A 19,038-nucleotide genomic window follows, 5' to 3' on the forward strand; every position below is an offset into this window, starting at 1 on the left:
TTTTTATAGAAAATTCTTTTATATGTTATTATTTAAATGCATATGCTCCTTACCATCATCTAAATTGTGAGAACCAATAAATTAGAAATATACTTAACTCGTTAATTGTGTAAATAATGCAAATTGTTTTATGATTGAATTGCAATTATTAATGCCATGTAATGCAATTAAAAGAATTATTAAAATTGCATTTTTTCTGCGTGAACACAAATAATTAATAACTAATTACGGCCGAGGGTCAAAGGCATAATATCAAAACTAAAACAAAATGTCAACGAAATGCCGTTGATTGTAAAATAAGTTAATTAACTTATTAACAAAACAAAAAGTATTTATTAAATTTATTGTGATGTTTAAAAAATTGACTTCTAACGCATAAATGTAATAACATACAACATTCATAAATTTGTAAAAATATGTAAAAATATTCTAACTTATTGAAAGTTTGATTCTGACTTTGTCGTTAAATTTTAAGGTTTACTCTTAAGTCAAATTTGAAATTCAACAAAAACTTTAGATAGCTTAATCTTAAAATTCAACATTTGAATCTAGTTTCAAGAATTTTTCTTTCCATTCATTCATTTTTAACTTTTATTTAAGAATTATTCAATTTTGGTATCTTATAATATGGTTTCAGGATTTTGTTCTTGATTTTAGCACAATTTTATTCAGTAAAAGTAAATGTGTGCCTTGTAGAAAATTCGTTATGCTTTCATTTGGTTTGAAGTGTATGCTCATAATGAAGAAGCTGCAACTGAAAAATCTGGGCAAAGTTTTGCCCAAAAGGCGTAAGACGTTTAGGCCAAAAGCGAAACGGATGCGAAGTGCGGGAGGTGGAATGGGAATAGGGGTGGGGAAGGGGAAGGGGAAGGGCATGAGTTGGTTTTAAGGGTCAGTAGTTGAGGGTTCGCTAAGGGCTTCGCTCGCGTCTCCATCTCCATCTCCTTTGCTTTCGCCGTCTTCGTTTTGGGGTCGTCGACGCTGTTGCGAGTTGCTTATTTATTGTTTTGGCGGTGCGCGGCAGTTAGCCGCTTAATGCCATAAAAAACAAAGGTGCCACGGCGATAAACAATAAAGAAGGCGTCGAATTTTGCGGGTGGGCGACGGCGGCAAACGTTTTATGCAAATTTATGACTTAAAAAACAATTCTTGTTTTCTTTTTTTCTTCTGTTTTTTGTTTATTATTAATTTTAAATAGCCAACCAAAAAAAAAAAAAATAAATGTACAGAAATAAATGTAACAAATTCAGCATAACCTTAATAAAATATATATTTAGAATCACAAATTTCACACGCATTCATTCAAACTCAAATTCAAATTCAAACTCACACTCATTGCTTAAGCTACTGGGATTCGTTGCTGTGTCGTCGCTGCTGCTTTGTCAGATTATCAAATGGTCCCAACAAACTGAGCAGCACCGGCAACAGTATCAATCCATGCGCTGCACCAATCAGCACGATGCCCAGATACATGCGGAAGTAGAAGACTTGGAAGACTTGCGACTTGGAGAAGGCCAACACCACAATGCCCGCAAATTTGGTCAACGTAATGCCCGACAAGACGCTGCTCCCAGTCACCGTTAAGGAGTGAAGCGCTCGTTGTTGAGCACGTCCTTGAGCCTGCTTAAAGGAGCGCACAATGTGCGCCACAAACTCAACGCCGATGCCCACGCAGACGACAAGATTGACCAGTGAAATGGCGTTCAGGGTGATGCTCCATGCCCACATCATGCCGCCCATATTGATCAGTATGCAAATGACCATGAAGAGCACAATCAATGCGGATGTAATATCGAATCCCGTTAGCAGCAGCGTCACAATAAAGATGGCGGCCAGCGAGAGGCCGAGCGAGACAAGTGCATCGTCCCAGATCGTTAAATACTGCTCGTAAAAGATGAAGAACACGCAATAGGGAAACAGTTCAGTCTCGATGCCATTCTCTGCGAACATCGCATTCACTTCCCCTTGCACGCGTCGCGCCTCTCGCAGCGCCGAGACGAACTTGTCCGATGTCGTCGATGTCGTCGAATACTGCATGAAGTGCGTGTCCAGAATGGTCGCCAGTCCATCGTCGTCCAATGTGTAGATGACGGCCTGCAAGACACAAAATGATGCAATCAATAATTCAGCAATTTACACAAGTGTCTCTTAAATTATATTAAATTTCATTTTAAATCCTAATTCAACTATTATTATTGTTCTAAAAAGATTAAATCTAATTAAAATGAAGACTAAAGTATTTATAAAGTCTTGGACTTAGAAATAAACTATTTTATTATTTATTATCGATTGAACTCGTAGCTTAGAATGAATTATACAGTACAATATGTAGCCAAAGCAATTGAGGCTGTTTTAAATAAACTAATATAACATGTTATTAATAATAAAATGAGTTAACTATTAATCATTTGTTTTAAATCAAAAATGTTTAATTTATTTTAGTATTATATTATTAAGAACAACACATTTTGTGTATCGAAATCCTCCGTAGTCAAAGCTTTTTGTATTACACTTTTAGTTTAGTGTGAACGAGGAAATCTAAAACACGAGTATTTCTGTATTTTCTGTTTTAATTTACGCCTGCTTAATAAAATTGTAATCCCTAAATGTAATAAAAGTTCATTTGTGCTATTATATTTAGATGGATTTTTTTTGTTTCTTTTTTGAGAAATAGAATTTTTTAGAGTTGTGCTATATTATTTAAGAAAATAAGTATTAAGATGTTTGATATTATTGTTTCCTCTAATTGTAATCAAACATAATTCCATGCATTCATTATTTAGCATGTGCAAATATTATTGAACTCAATATTGTATTTTTTTTTAACGGGTGAGAAAAAACTTGTCAAGTGTGTCTGAGAGATATATCAATGAAGATACATCAGTGGAGATATGTCAGTGAGCATATTCAGCCGCAATTGTTTAACATATGAATAGTTGACGATTAAATTAACAAATAAAATTTGCTTTTTGTTTTGGCACAAATAAAAATATTTTTCAAGGTGAAAAACAAAGAATCAGACTCTGAATTGCATTTTGGATTAATTTCGTATTTATGTATTTATTTAAAATCTATCTTGTGATATTAAGTAAATTTTGTGAAGACATAGAAATGTTGGTATATGTAGAAAGTGAGAGAAATATTTTACTACCAATCTTTATGTGGTGTTGGGAATGAATTAATGAATTAAACTTAAAGCCTTTTTATGGGAAAAATGAGAAAATAATTTGTAATCTTATTTTGTGATGTTAAACTTATGATTTATAAAAAAAGGGTGATTTAAACTTTCTTGTACTTACGTCTGCATAAGAAGGTCGCCCCGCCTTGGCGCATTCCGCATCGGGCAGATCGGAGAGGAAGAAGGGCACGTATTTGTCGAATGTATCGGAGCTCGGTCTTAGACCATCTTCAGTGAATTCTCGTTCGCACGGTGAGCAATCGCTGCTCTTTGAATCTGTAAGGAAGTAAGCAAAACATATGTGATTAAAATACAATAAAATAAACAAAAATTAAATATAAAAATGGGGTTTTTCCACGTTGGAAAAGTTGAAATATTTTATATTTAAAATTGTTATAAATTTTCTAGTAAATCGCAAAAGAATATTTCACTTTAAATAAAAGTAAGATTATATTATATTCCAAAAGTAATATTTAGTTGTTTTTGCTTCATGATTTTATTTTAAGTGGAAGAATATGGGAATGTTCTGCTATATTTCATAAATAATTGGTTGTTTTCAATTATAAATTGGAAACAGCAGCACTTTCAAAAAAACTCAAAAGGAAACAACTCAATATATTAGGTAGATGCTTTTATGAAAATAAGAAAAAGAAATATAAATAATATTCATCAATTCCGACTATCGAAATAAATAGTTGTCTATATCGAATTGAATAACTATTAAAAAAATAAAATATTCATTAATTCAAAATATCTCATGAAATATTCCCTTTATAGGGAAGTGAATAAATCTCAAAAGTTAAAGAATAAAATAATTAGCAATTCAAAACATCGAAAGAAATATTTCTTTTACAGGGGAGCAAATAAATCTTTAAAGCTAATTTACTTACTGCTGGGACAGAAGAGGCCGGTTGTTATGTTGTACTTGCAACAGTCGGAGATGCTGATCCAATCGATATAGTCGTCAATCCATGAGGAGGCTGGTCTGGCCAGTGAAGTGATTTGTGGATAACGGGACTGTGTGTACAGCTGCACGGAGAGTGAATCATTGTTGCACTCGACGCCGCCGCAAATGTAATTCTGATGCTCTGGCTGACTGTAGTTGAGACCCGGCTTCAGCACCCAATAAACTGGGGCACCCATGGCCAGCAGTTCATCCATGTAGCGGAAATACTTGACCACATGCGAATTCTGTGGCATGGACATCTCCTGATCCAGACCCGGCTCAACGGAGGGGAAAACCATGAGTGATAGACAAGTAACGACGGTGAAGATCACCAGCACAATGATCTTGACGGGTCTACAATAAAAGAGAGTAAGAGAGAGAGATAGGGCGAATTAATAAGAAGTAAGAAAAGCAAAATATACCAAAATAATATACAAAAAAAAAATAGTACAAAGATAACAAAGTTTAAAATTGCTATATCGATAAAGAATATATAATATATCAATATAAATTAAGTCAGTAAAAGAAAAATATACAAAATGAATATACTGCACATATACTAAAATAATGCTAAAGTCTGTAATTGGTATATCGGAATATTAAAACATTAATAATAAAACATAGAGATCAAACAAATTGTTGCCCTTTTATATAAAAGCAATACATAACAAATGAATATACCACAAATATACTAAAAATACCGAATGCTATAATTGCTATATCGGAATAGTACTACATTAAATCAATAGAGAAGGCAACACTATACTGTGATTGATATGCCATATAAAAATACTGAAAAATACTTTAAAATACCAAAGGCTTTCATTGGTATCTCAATATCGTACTACATTAAAGCAAGTAAGAAAGCTACAGTCGGGTTTGCTCGACTGTGAGACACACATTTTGAATAAAAGCAAAACAGAGCAGTATTATTCTTCAAATATACCAAATAATATATCGCTATAAAATCTATGAAATCTATCTATTCGGTATATTTATGAACGTCCACAATTGAAATATACCATAGAGGTCAAAATATACCAGATTGTTAGCCAAAGCAACTAAGATCCGTCTGCTGAAGCCGTTTTCTGACACATACGATTATTTCATAAATAACTTATAAAATTTTGATAGTCATTTGATTTGGCATGCTTTTCGATTTGCGGGTCAAGAATATAAAAAGTTTATAATGTCAGAGATGCCTGTTATATAGGGCAAAAAGTTATAATATACCAAAAAGTAGAAGCAACATTTAATACTCACTTCTTGAGCAGGAATGGAGCATAGAAGTTCTTGAAGAGCTTCTCGAGCACGCCAACCTCATGCGACGAATCCCCGTTGGACTTCTTGGAGCGCACACAGCACAACATATCGAGTCGGCCATTGCGATAGCGCTGCTCATCGATGGCCATGAGAGCGACAAACGCGGTGATCTGCAGCAGGAAGTCAAAGAAAATGGCAGCAGCTGCATACATAGCAAAGGTTTTCACAGCCGGCATCTCGGAGATGGCGCCAATGGCGAAGCAGGCGAATTCGCTGCTCGCCGTCTGCAAAATCGATGGCCCCACTTGGCCAATGGCCTCGCCAATTGCCTCGTGTATCGTCGCATAGCGATTGTGATCCAAACGCTGATACGTGTGCACCATGATGAAGATGTTGTCCACGCCGACGGCAAGCACGAGGAATGGAATCACCTCGATGGCCAGCATCGTGGTGGTGATCCCGATGTAACCCCAGAAACCCAAACTGCACAGCACCGAGGCGAGCACAATCACGATGCCACTCACGGCCAACATGATGCGCGAGTCGCGAAGGAAGCCCAAACAGCTGCGAATGCGTCCCAGGGCGATGGCCACGTAGACGAACATCACCACATAGCTGATGACAACGGTGCCCACTTCACCCTCCGACAGCTCGACGATGGCATCCTGTATGGATCGTTCGGCCGAATACGCGATGTCGAGTCGTTCGCTGGTGTAGTTCTTCATGAAGTCAATGAAACGTTTCTCCCACACAAAGTTCGGTTCGAGCAGCGTCTCATCGACCTGGTTTTTGCCCAGGAATGTCAGCACAAGTCCAGTGGCAAGCATGTAGTCGGGATCCTCGCCAACTGGCACCTCGGGCATGCCGCCGACAGCGATGCCCGGCTCAATGGGGCCGCCGTAGGTGCTGAAGCAATCCTCCATCATGGGAACACTACGAAAGGGACAGATTGAAAGGTTTAAGAGGTTTTCGCTTATTAATAAATTCTTACTTACATACAATTAATATAATTAATTATCAGTTAATTAATATTCGTGTGAATGTTACATAAAAATAATAATAAATAACAACACTTAAAATAAATCAATATAAATGAAATCCTATAATATGCCAAAGTCAATTTAATCCTCTAGCCAACAATTTGAGGATTTTGTGAATTTTATATTTGTAAAACACATTTCTTAAAAGAAATCTGCATAATATGAATTCTCATTTTATATATATGTAAATAATTAAGTAAAAATAAATAAAATACCAATAAAAAAACACTAAAATCAATCTTACAGCTGTTATTTTAACATTGAGCTGTTATGTTTGTATAGTTTTTCATAATAAAATTTAACCGTCTTGGATTACGTATACGTAATAAGCCTGATTAGTACTGATTCCGTTGTTATGTTAATTTTTGCAAATAATACATTTTAAGAGTCCATAAATGATGATACTATGCATATTACGTATACGTAATAACAAGTATGCAACCCACAGAAATTGAAGTGACAGCTGTTATCTTAACAGCCCCAATTATGTTAATTTTTAAAATAATAATAAATTGTAACAGTCTAAAAATGGTAAAAACCCATTGCCGATACTTCTACATTTATTACGTATACGTACAGTGTTCAAAATAAAAGATGTTGCGTTAACAGTGAGTTCTTAAGTTAATTATTGATGTATAAAACTAAAATAATATTACTGGATTAATAATAATATTAAAATGATATGACTAATATATTACGTATACGTAATAAATTGGGTTGTCACACACATTGTTAAAGCTAGCAGCTGTTAATTTAACATTGCGTTCTTATATTAATTTTTAACGTTAAAAATTCGAACAGTTTATAATTGTGCTATTAAGGGACTGATATAACGTATATTACGTATACGTAATAAATGTACCATCAAAAGAGTTTAAAAATTACAACTGTTGCCTTAACATCGCTTTGTTATATTAATTTTGCAGTACCAAATTTTGGTCTTATACTGATGCTACTTTTAAAGAACTTAATTTTGTGTATTATAAAAGTATTTATTACGCATACGTAATACACAAAGATTGTCTATTATGCTGCTCTCTAATCGAAGTTCCCGTTACCAAAATCTCAGTTTACAAATTCAGATTTCACTCTAATTGAATTTGCTTTAATCACAATAATTTATCTCACACCACTTCACTTGAAATTTCTTTTACGGACTTACCGCAAGCAATCCTCGATTTGATTAAGATAGTTAATGGTGTAGTTGTCGTTGTCGACATAGTAATTCAGGAACTTGGACATATCATTCTGGAAGTAACCGTAGATCGATTGTATCAAACAATCATCGACTGTGGGCGTCACGCCCGGATACAGAACAGGTGCATAGCAAATCTTATCCAGTCCGGCATCTTCATCCATGCCCAGTTGCATGATTTGTTCCTGCAACTCGAATACTTCTTGGAGGAAACTTTGCTCATAGGCCGGACCAAAGGTGAGCACTCCATCGGAGGTCTCATGTGTGAACTAATCAAACAGAGAGAGAGAGAGAGCGACATATAGAGAGAGATTAAGATAAGAAACTAAAACGGCTACAAAAATAACCAATGAATAACAAAATAGAACTGCTACAAAATTTTAATAATAAATCTCTTTTTTAAACACTTTTGTTGATTAAATGTTTGATTTTTTTCTAGAGCACTGATAACAACTCTTTAAGTTAACGGAAGCAGTTTAATTATGGCTGCAGCTAATTGCAGAAAAAGTTTTAAATTTCTTGCATCAATGATGTTTTTAAAAACATAAAATATTTACAACATGTTTTAAATATAAAGTTTTTAAGTCGAGTAAAATAATTAAGTTGAGTAAAAGAATTTAAATAATGAGAAAATTTGTCCAACAAAAAGTGTTTAACAAGTTTGAAATAAAACAAAAAATAAATAAAAACTACTATTATATACATATGTTATGTAGGTAGTTCTTAGTGTTTACTCACTGTATCTGTTTTGATGGGCTTCACGAACAGCTGATTGGTGCGATAGAAGGGACCGAAACGCTGATCGAAATAATCCTTCTCGATGCGCGTTTGACTCTCCTCGCTGGCCCAGAGCTCGACCGGATCGGTGGTCACCTTCATGTAGACGACACCGTAAGCCAATCCACCAATTACCCAGGAGCAGAGGGCCAACACCAGCACCGGATGTTTGGCACAAAATGTGCCCCAAGCGCGACACCCGAGATACAAGAATTCGCCATACAGCGTTGGCATGCAGACATTCGAAGCCTTGCGATGTCCCGTTGCACCCCAAGCGATGAAGACCATAATGGCGACCGCAATGACCAACGCAACGATGAATGTGATGCCATAGAGTCCAGCGATTTGCCAAGGCGGTTGATAACCGGTCGGAGCATCCGTGAGCGGACACGAGTCGGCACAATCGATGCAGGCACAGGCATAGTTGCCCTCATAGCTCTGGCCACAGTCGAGGGTATTGAGCTGGAGATAGATCGCATCGCTGCCCTCGTCGGCATCCTCGGACCACATGTAGTTGATCACAAAGGGCACATAGTCGCTGTTCTCGGCATCGCCCATAAAGTGATACCAACGCCGATAGGTGCACGTCTTGGCATTGAACGCCCCGCAGCCCAAATCCATTGCTGGACGTCCCGTCTGCGGATGCTGAATGCCCGAGCAACTGTTGTAGATGCCCTGGACGGTGGCGTCCTCGAGGCGATAGTCGATGTGCTCGACAAAGTCAACGCCATCGGGATTGAGGTCGAAGTAGGCGGTCAAGAAGAGCGAATGATTCTGGGCACAGGTCATGGCACAAACCGTTTGAGCCATGTTCATTGTGCACGTGGGACAACGCGAATAGACGCCGTCGGCTTGCGTTAAGCCCGAGTCCATCGTATGCACTTGCTGGGCATCGCAACACAGTTTCAACTCCTCGTCACCATTCTCGCCTTTGTACTCCTTGTAAAAGGTGGGACAACGTCGAGCAAACACCGCCTCGGCGGCTTCATCGTTCAGCGGCAGCGCTTCGCCGGTGTATGCCAAATTTTGAGCGTGTTCTCCGATCTTGTGCGATTCGCCATACCAAATGCAGTTGCTGGCAACCGGTTGCAATGTTGTCATCGACAACAGCAACAACAGCCAAAGGCCAAACAGCAACTTCGGTTGCTTTCTTTCACTCTTCACTAACATTTCACCAACAAAAAAAAAAGACAAATACGAGACTATGAAATTATTCTTGTACACCTCGTTAGGTTGCCGCTTCAGTAGCAACTGATTAATCGAGTGGCACTGAAGCAGTAACAAAAGTATCGAACACTATTATCACACACGGTTCGCTCTCGGTCGCAGCAACGATAAGATATCAATGCTGTTGATTTCGCGGCGATTAAAGCGCTCAGCTCAGCCATTAAAATCCCGCTATGAAGCTTATCATTGCGATAAGCCAACAAATTCCCAGTTGCTAGTTGCTTTGGAAATCGTTTCAGTTGTTTTTTCACGCTGTACTTAATTGATTGGTAGCAACAAAACCTTAATTGATCTCCCACCTGGCGATAATGATGGATAAATGCCAGCTTATTGATCTGGGTAAAAATATATTAGCGTCATGGCTCTCAGCTCTTATCACGTATACGTAGCAACCAATTATTAATGTTTCTTTCATTTGCTTTTGTTGTACTATATTTGTTTAATGCTCATTACGAACAGTCAGTATCGGAGTTGTAAATTATCAATTGATTTACAATTGGCAAAACACATTTTACTAAATTATTCGATTGTGTATTTAATGAACGTTAATTAGTCTTTTTATTTTGTATTTATGTAATAATAATTAAGCAAATTTGTAAACTAGCTTAGCCAACAAGTAAATTATAAATTGATTCACTATTTGTAAGACACATTTAGTTAGATTATTTCATTGACTTTTTAGACAAAATATAACAACTTAATATACTATAAAATATCATAGGCTATTATTGGTATATCTACAATTTTGAGTTAAGCCATGATCTAAAAATAAACCAAAGTAATAAAAAAATACTAAAATATACCAATTATTTTAGTTTTTATATATACCATAGATTACAAAATATACCAACTAAAAATTTATTAATTATGGCTTCTTTAGTATTTAAATAATATATTTAAAAATACCATAGGTTATTATTGGTATATCTACAATTTTGAGTTAAGCCATGTTTTAAAAATAAACCAAAGTCATAAATAAAAATATACTAAAATATACCGATGATTTTAGTTGGTATATCCATATAGTATGTACTATATACGAAACATACCATAGATTACAAAATATACCAACTAAAAAATTATTAATTATGGCTTCTTTAGCATTTAAAAATTTTATTTTTATTTTATTCATCATCAATATATAGTAAATATGTTTTCTACATATGTTTTATTTACTAATTATAAAGTTTTTTTTTGTAAATACGATATATGGAAAGCAAATTTTAAATAGAAAATCGATTTACGACATTCCTTACTTTTATTATTAAGCAAAAAAAGTAAGATATACAATCATAATATTCATATTTCGGATTTAAATAAATTAGGGAAAAAATCATAAAAAGTAATCACAAATAATATTAAAAATGTAAATAATTAATTAACAATTAATAATTAAAGTACATATATGATACCATTCATTTGTTTTTCTTGAAAAAGTATTTACTTATAAAACTAATCAAAATATTTCCAAAAAATGTAATAAAAAATAATAAATATTTCAAATTTACAAACAAACGTTTGATTGATGTATTTATTTTTGTATTTATATTATATAAGGTTAAAATAATAATACAAAATTACTGGCTTAACTTTAGAGTAGAGTAGCGCTGACTACCTAAATACCAAAAATAAAATATATTTGTTAATAAAAGACACAAAAAAGTTGTTGATAATGAGCAAGGTCGTTTGTGCTGTTGTCTCTTCAAGAGCCTCTTCGTTAGTTTTAATTGTTAAACACAAGTAATTAACAACGATTGTCTTCAGCGAATTATCAATTGAACATTTCTTAGCTGAATTTTAGCTCACATTCTTCAACTACTTTTCCAGTAGCCGCAGTCATAAATAAAAATCTTACTAATGGGTTTTTTCAGTTTAAATTCAAGCGTCGTTGAGACTGATAACGCTGAGAGGCAGAAATAGTAATGCTAACTTAACATGAACAATTAATAATCAACAAGAAATGTTAAAATCTTGTTAATGCTGATGCCAGATTACAAAGCAATTTTATTTGCCAGTAATTATTGATGTCAAATTAATTGCAAAAAATCGAAAACGTGAATCATTTGGGTTAATTTTATTTTATCAATTCTTGTCCTATTGTCGCGCTGTATAATTTTTATGATATGCAAGTGTTTAAACATTGTTGAGACATTTCACATTGTTGTTGCGCGCTTATCTTGGCCTAGGAAAACAGGTGTCCACTTCAGAGGCAATCGACAACTAAAGACTGCGTGTAGCAGTCAAACACCGAATTATTTTATAGCGATATAGTACGTATACTATTCACACTTATCAGCCTCCGAAGCAGCTGGCCGCCCATCGAATGCCTCACTCACTCACCTCCAAAAAGGCACAACAATCGCAGGTGTGTCCGGTCTTCGATAAGCGACTAATATCCCAAGACCTATAATCCACCTTTTACTATGTGAATGTCTCGACTTTGTCTTTGCAGATGGCTGCAAATATTTCTAATCAATTTCATGTTTAAACAGCTCATTTCACTTTTAGTATTCTTCTTTTTCTATTGTGTAAAATTGTAGTAAATACTAAATAATAAATATATACACATATTTTAAACTTAACATAAATAATAAATCTGATTTTTATATACGGATAACTCCGATTTTTAAAGGAATCTTAACTGGAATCGAAACACAATCATTTGTTAGATATGAAGAAAATGAGTAATTCCTTTTTAATTTCCGTAGAATTATTTACTTGTTTTTTCTTTAGAAAAACAAATACAATAAGAACGTGAAAACTATAAATAAATTTTATATTTAAGCAGCTCATTCTGTTTTTTATTTCTAACTTCTTATTTAGTGTTGAAAATGTATTAAAAATAATAAATATTTTTGTGCTTAACACTAATTTTAACTAGAATCTATGAGTAACAAAATGAGTAATATTGTTGAAATTTTTTGTGAAAGTTTTTACTTTTCGTTCCTACCAAAATACTAATTAAATAAAAGCCCAATTTTAATTTAAATTCAAATTTAATTATTAACGTCCTATTCAGTAACAAATAGATTTAAAGACTAAATTGGCTTATAAAAATTTAAATTTATATTAAATAATAAATCTTAAATGTTTCCAACTTTAGCACGAATTTTAACTAGAATCTAAATCCAAGACATTTGATTGTTAAAAAGAAAATCAGTAATTTCTTTAAAATTTATGTAGAATTATTATTAATTTTCTATTGAAAAACAAATTCAATAAGCATGTCGAATTATATTATATTATTATAAGTTTCTTCAATATTATTTTTAAATGGTTTTAAATACAAAATATACACAAATGTTTAACCATTTTTACTTATAAATATCTTATTTTTATTATACATTTTTGGCATATTATTATAAAGTTAAAATGAACAAATATGTACAAATGTTAAATGCTAAATATATAAAAATTATAGATAATTCGTAATCAGTTCGTATTAAGTAATCTACTTTGTTTACCACATCCTAAAATATTTAAAAACAAATATAAAATGCAATTTAAAAATTATGAATTAAATGTTCTAACACTCTTTTTAACGAAGAAAAATTTTGTGTTTGAGTTGAATATTTCGGCTTATATTTAAAACAAATTTAAAATTTTCGAATTTGATATTCTTCGTGGATCAAGTATTCAGTTAATTGTCAGTCAGAAAGTTTTAAGCTATTTTCGGAAGTTCAAATCAAATTTAATTAGTTACATAAGATATGGAAAAGAAATTTCACTACACAAGACTCAAGAATTCCATACAGAAAGCCACCACAAGAAGCAACGACTATTGCAACTCTCTAGAGGAGCAAAACAACAACGAGCAGCAATCGGAACAGAAAAAATTGGTTGTTGACTTGGCTGTGGTTCCATCCAAACATCAAGCGAATAGGGATCTAAGTAAGTAGTATTTGCAATGGCAATCACATTTGAGACTTTCAACTAGAAGTAAATGGTATATATTTTATATATTCTCAATCCATTGTCGTCTTTTGGAAGAATTTGTAGTCGATTTAGCAGTATAAATACCAACTAATTATGGTGACATTATTTTGATAAAGTCTTTATAGAATTATGAACTATGCTTTCCATCAGCGTTAAATTGTATAAAGAAGAGCTAAATACAAAATTTGTTCATTCCTTATAACACCAATAAATATAGTTAATATAATAGAATAATAGGAAATAATCTTAAAAGTCAATATGCTTAAAAAAAAAGAAAAGAGTATTAACTAAATTATTTACTGAAAAAAATTCAATTAGTTAAAAAAAAACAAGCAAGGTAGCTGCTATGTTCAATAAAATGAACTACCCAATACCGCAAACGTATTAGAATATACCAAACACAATATTTGGTATATCGATGTTATACTAAAATTGAATACAAAATATACCATGGTAACATATATTTTGAATGTATTTCTATATCAATATATGGCATTCGGTATAAATTACTATTTTTTTAGTATTTTATATTGATCTTTTAAAAATGGCTATCGGATATTTCACAATCTGAACACATTCGACAGTATATTTCTTTCTTATTTCATAATTGTTTGTTTGCTTCGAATGAAATTGCAAGAAGCCAGATCAACTGAGGCCTCGATTCAGTTGCTCATGTTTAATTTACTTTCAAATATTTAATCACATCAAAGTGTTCGCCTTTCTCACAATCAATAGTCAACTCAACAGCACTTTTCTCTGCTCTAGCAAAAGGCAAACAGAAACAGAAACCAAAGCCGAAACGCATTCTGCAAGGATTGGCGATAGAGTATCACAAGTTGGTACGTGACATCGAGTGGCATTTGCCCGATTCGCATTTACCCAACTCGGGAGTGCGATTAGCAGCAGAAGCAAGCCAAAGAATATCGCCGTACAGACAGCTGGGCGGAGAAGAGAACGAGTTAAAGGAGAAGGAGGAGGAGAAGGACACAAGCCAGGTGGAGATTTGTTTTGTTCAGCTCTTTCGACAGCGAATGTACTACGAAGAATTGGGCATTCCATTGACACCACTCGAGCTCATTTACATGACTGACTGCGATCGTGAGTGGCGACGACGTGAGCAGGCCAAGAAATCAATGATGGATCAGGATCAACAGCAGCATCAGTATCGGAAACTCGATCGTGGCGATGGCCATGAACAAGGTAAGCACTCAACTTCTAGAGTTTTAGGGTTAAAGTGATAATACTATTAGTTAACAATAGAGTTCATTACAACCACATTTAAATAGCGTTAAGCTTTAATAGAATTCTTTAAAGAGTTGTTATTGGAAAGCGTCTTAATATATTTTAAGAAACATTGGAAAGAAATAATAAACTCCTGATTAACTAAATAGTTGAACCAGTACAATCTGGTATATTTTGTACTTTTTGGTGCTTTTTGAATGTAGAACTATAGCAATATACCAAATATAACTTTTAGTATGTTTTGCTCTCTCAGTATATTTTGAATGCAGTACTATTCCAATATACGAATTATATATATATAGTATATATTTTATTCCAATATACCAAATATAACTTTTAGTATTTTTTGCTCTAAGTATATTTTGAATGCAGTACTATCCCAATATACCAAATATAACATTCGGTATATTTTGCTCCCTCAGTATATTTTGAATTCAGTACTATTCCAATATACCAAGTATAACTTTTAGTATATTTTTCTCTCTCAGTATATTTTGAATGCAGCACTATTCCAATATACCAAATATAACTTTTAGTTTATTTTGCTCTCTCAGTATATTTTGAATGCAGTACTATTCAAATATATCAAATATAACTCTAAGTATATTTTTCTCTCTCAGTATATTTTGAATGTAGTACTATTCCAATAAACCAAATATAACTCTTAGTATATTTTGCTCTCTCAGTATATTTTGAATGCGGTACTATTCTAATATACCAAATATAACTTTTAGTATATTTTGTTCTCTATGGTATATTTTGAATGTAGTACTATTGCAATATACCAAATATAATATTCGGTATATTTTGCTCTTTCAGTATATTTTGAATGTAGTACTATTCCAATATACCAAATATAACTTTTAGTATATTTTAAATGTAGTACTATTCCAATATACCAAATATATCTTTTAGTATATTTTGATCTCTCAGTATATTTTGAATGCAGTACTTTTCCAATATACCAAATATAACTTTTAGTATATTTTGCTCTCTCAGTATATTTTGAATGTAGTACTATTCCAATATACCAAATATAACATTTGGTATATTTTGCTCTCTCAGTATATGCTGTTTTATATCAACATAACAATGTAACTTTTAGTATATATTTAGTATTTTTATGGTATATTAGTTTGGTATATTTTAAAATTTATACCGCATGTATCGAACACACTCGACTGTAATTTTCTTACGGTATATTTGCAAAATATGGTGATGTTGAAAATGAGTAGCGGGTATCTCAGATTTCTTAGCTTTCTTATAGGTTTCATATGTTTAATATAAGCATTAAATACATTTGAAGTGTGATAATGCTTGCCACACTTTTTCGTTTAATAAAATATCTCAAAATGTGAGCTCAACTAATGTAACACTTTTCACCTATAGAATACGCTTTAAAGTCGCAGCGGAATGAGGCCCAAGAGAGTAAGGAGTTGAAGCACTTCAACAACGAATGTATTTGGTGTCAGGCTGTGCAACGACAACAGGAAACAGAGTTGCCATCTCCACCTCTTGCAGATCATCAGTTTGCTTATAGTCAGCGCTGCGAGTCCACTTCAAAAGCAGAGCGACACGAGAGCCAATTGAAGTGCCATGAACTGCGACGCACACAGAAATTCACGAATTTGCCGGAGCAAGTTGTGGCGCAAATGCGATCGCAACAAGCTTGCGACAATGAGATGAAAATGTTGCTGGCACCGCGAACAACGCGAATGCAAGACGATCGCGATGTGGTTGTTGCGATGCGTGGTCAGCAGGAGCAGCAGCCAACGAATGTGGAGAGCAGCGATTCGTTGGCTGAATTCAGTACGGAAAGCAAGTCGAGTTGTTGTTCACTCACAAGTGAGATGAGTGCGTCATCATCGATCGATGAGTTGAGCGAAGTGTGGTACAATCCGTATGCCTATCAGCAGGTGACAGTGGAGAATCGTAGTTCGCTCTTTGCCGAATTCAAATCGATAGATGCCCAGCAAACGGGACACAAAGGTGCCCCAGTTTTGGATGCTCGCGCAGCTGAGTTGGCGCTGCAACGTGTCAAGTATTTGAACAATCGATACGAGTTGTTGCAGCCAGAGGAACGCACCATTGAGTTGGCGCAACGTTTGCGGCAATTGCGTTTCTTTCTGGAGAAAGCCAAGCACAAGTTCTACAAACAGTTGAAAATTGTCGAAAGTCGCACAAGAGTTCGACAACAACTTCTATACGATTGTCCCATGCATGCGGCGGAGAAATGTGCGAAGGTGATGAATGAAACGCTGTTGGCGCATTTCATTGGCGCACATTTGCATCAGGCACCAGGACTGCGGCTTAATGAGATCTCCGATCACAGCAAACAGCTGATCAAGTTCAAGCCTGTGACATTCTCACGCACGAGCAACATTTGCATGTCGATTGCGCTACTCGATGAATTTCGGCACTCCACAATTCCATCAACCATTCACAACGAAGGTTTAAGCTTGGCCTATCGCCAGTACGCCAACTATTTGCCATTCTTTGTGATGGCTCGACGCATTTGGCTGCCAACTGAGTCCGTTGAGGAGGACGGCGAGAATGCCATGGCTCTGTGGATTGTTAGCCTCGATTTGGCTCAGTGTATTTACGCTCATCTCACGGTCTTCAATCGCCGCCTCGATGTCAGTCGGTGTGGCATTGTCCGAGTGCGCGGACTGAGCTCCAATCACAAGCCCGAAGAGTTTATGGCGCAGAGCACAAACTATTTGCGTCTCACGGCTCAGGATTTGCGCGTGCTCACCAACAACTACAAAGAGTGCATCTATATGGAAGTTTATTTTCGCGAGTTCACTGATTACGAGTAACAACTCTTTTTCTTTCAGCACTTTCGATGTGCTTTTTGTCCCAACGTGGCGTATACGTAATTTATTTATTTTCGCAGTATTTAACACAATGTCTGTCGCTGTCTATCACTGTCTGTCTTTTAGGAACATAATTTTTGCCATTCTGGGGAGTTTCGAAATTATGCACAGCCATTTAAATTTTATTTGTTTCTTTTAACCAACAAGCAGGTTTCTATTCATTTTAAAATTATTAAGAAAAAGGTTTGAACATATAATTATGAAAATAAAAGTATAACAATAAGAACATCATATTTATTTCTAATGAGAAAATGAGACAAAAATGATTATAAATATTAACAATCTCAGCAACAATTCAACAATTGATAACAAAGTTATTTTATAATTGAAGAACTTCATTTAAAAATGAAAACAAATTGAAATGATGAAGTGAAAAGTTGTATTTTTATTTTATGTTAATTTTCCAACATTGTTCTGTTTCAGAATTATAGTATATTTAACGAAAGGAGGTAGAACAAGTAAAAAAGTACAGTCGAGTGTACTTAAATATACTATTTATTTAGTATTTTACTGCAAAATTCTAAATATACCAAAGACCATAGTTGGTATATCGATATACTTCAACATTTAAAATATACCATAGAATATTGAATATACTAGATTGTCAACTAAAGCCACTAAGAACCGTCTGAAAATTACTAAAATATACCGAATACTATATTTGGTATATCGATCTACGATAACATTTAAAATATTGATTATAGAATATACCGGATTGTCACCTAAAGCCACTACGAACCGTCTGAAAAATACTGAATGTTATATTTGGTATATAGATATACTACAACATTTAAAATATACCATAGAGTATTGAATATACTAGATTCTCAACTGAAGCCACGAAGAATCGACTGAAATTTACTAAAATATACCGAATACTATATTTGGTATATCGATCTACTATTACATATAATATATACCCTTGATTATAGAATATACCAGATTGTCACCTAAAACCACTAAGAACCGTCTAAAAAATACTGAATGCTATATTTGGTATATCGATATACTATTACATTTAAACCATATAAAAAATATACCAACCCTATGGACAGTGGGCATAAACACAATAATTACCATGAATTTAGTTTTGCACTTAAATTTTATTGTGATTAATAATTGATTCATATTCTTATTAATATAGTTAGTATATTTTTCAAAGGTATGCAACAAATATTTAGATTCCTATTAGTTAAAAGAAGATTTGTTCATGAAAATGTTTCTAGAGATGTTCACAGATCTTGTTGCATGTTTAGAAATGTCTCTGCAAGTGTGACTTTGATGTCAAAAGCAACTTAACAGCGTGAAAGCTTTGGCAGCTGTTAACACGCTGTTAACACACTGTTAAAGTAGTGATG

The 19,038-nt window shown here is 34.0% G+C and overlaps 2 protein-coding genes across 3 annotated transcripts; one reads left to right on the forward strand and one right to left on the reverse strand.

Moving 5' to 3' along the window:
- Window positions 1-1,196: 1,196 nt before the first annotated feature.
- Window positions 1,197-9,531, reverse strand: LOC117577549 (NPC intracellular cholesterol transporter 1 homolog 1b). Its single transcript, XM_034262380.2, has 6 exons — window positions 8,361-9,531; window positions 7,590-7,891; window positions 5,388-6,320; window positions 4,069-4,478; window positions 3,300-3,454; window positions 1,197-2,094 (listed from the first exon to the last, which is right to left on the reverse strand). Exons 1-6 carry the CDS (start codon window positions 9,498-9,500, stop codon window positions 1,345-1,347), a joined length of 3,690 nt encoding a protein of 1,229 aa, XP_034118271.2. The 5' UTR covers window positions 9,501-9,531; the 3' UTR covers window positions 1,197-1,344.
- A 3,732-nt stretch (window positions 9,532-13,263) lies between these two features.
- On the forward strand, window positions 13,264-17,906 carry LOC117577747 (uncharacterized). 2 transcript variants are annotated; one of them, XM_052007946.1, is made up of 3 exons: window positions 13,264-13,517; window positions 14,310-14,762; window positions 16,194-17,906. In XM_052007946.1, exons 1-3 carry the CDS (start codon window positions 13,337-13,339, stop codon window positions 17,621-17,623), a joined length of 2,064 nt encoding a protein of 687 aa, XP_051863906.1. In that variant the 5' UTR covers window positions 13,264-13,336; the 3' UTR covers window positions 17,624-17,906. The 2 variants fall into 2 exon arrangements, with proteins under 2 accessions (XP_051863906.1, XP_034118550.1); XM_034262659.2 differs by having other exon boundaries at window positions 13,266-13,517; window positions 14,328-14,762.
- The last annotated feature ends 1,132 nt before the right edge of the window (window positions 17,907-19,038 follow it).

The sequence above is a fragment of the Drosophila albomicans genome, chromosome X (genome assembly GCF_009650485.2).
Source record: "Drosophila albomicans strain 15112-1751.03 chromosome X, ASM965048v2, whole genome shotgun sequence".
NCBI lineage: Eukaryota > Metazoa > Arthropoda > Insecta > Diptera > Drosophilidae > Drosophila > Drosophila albomicans.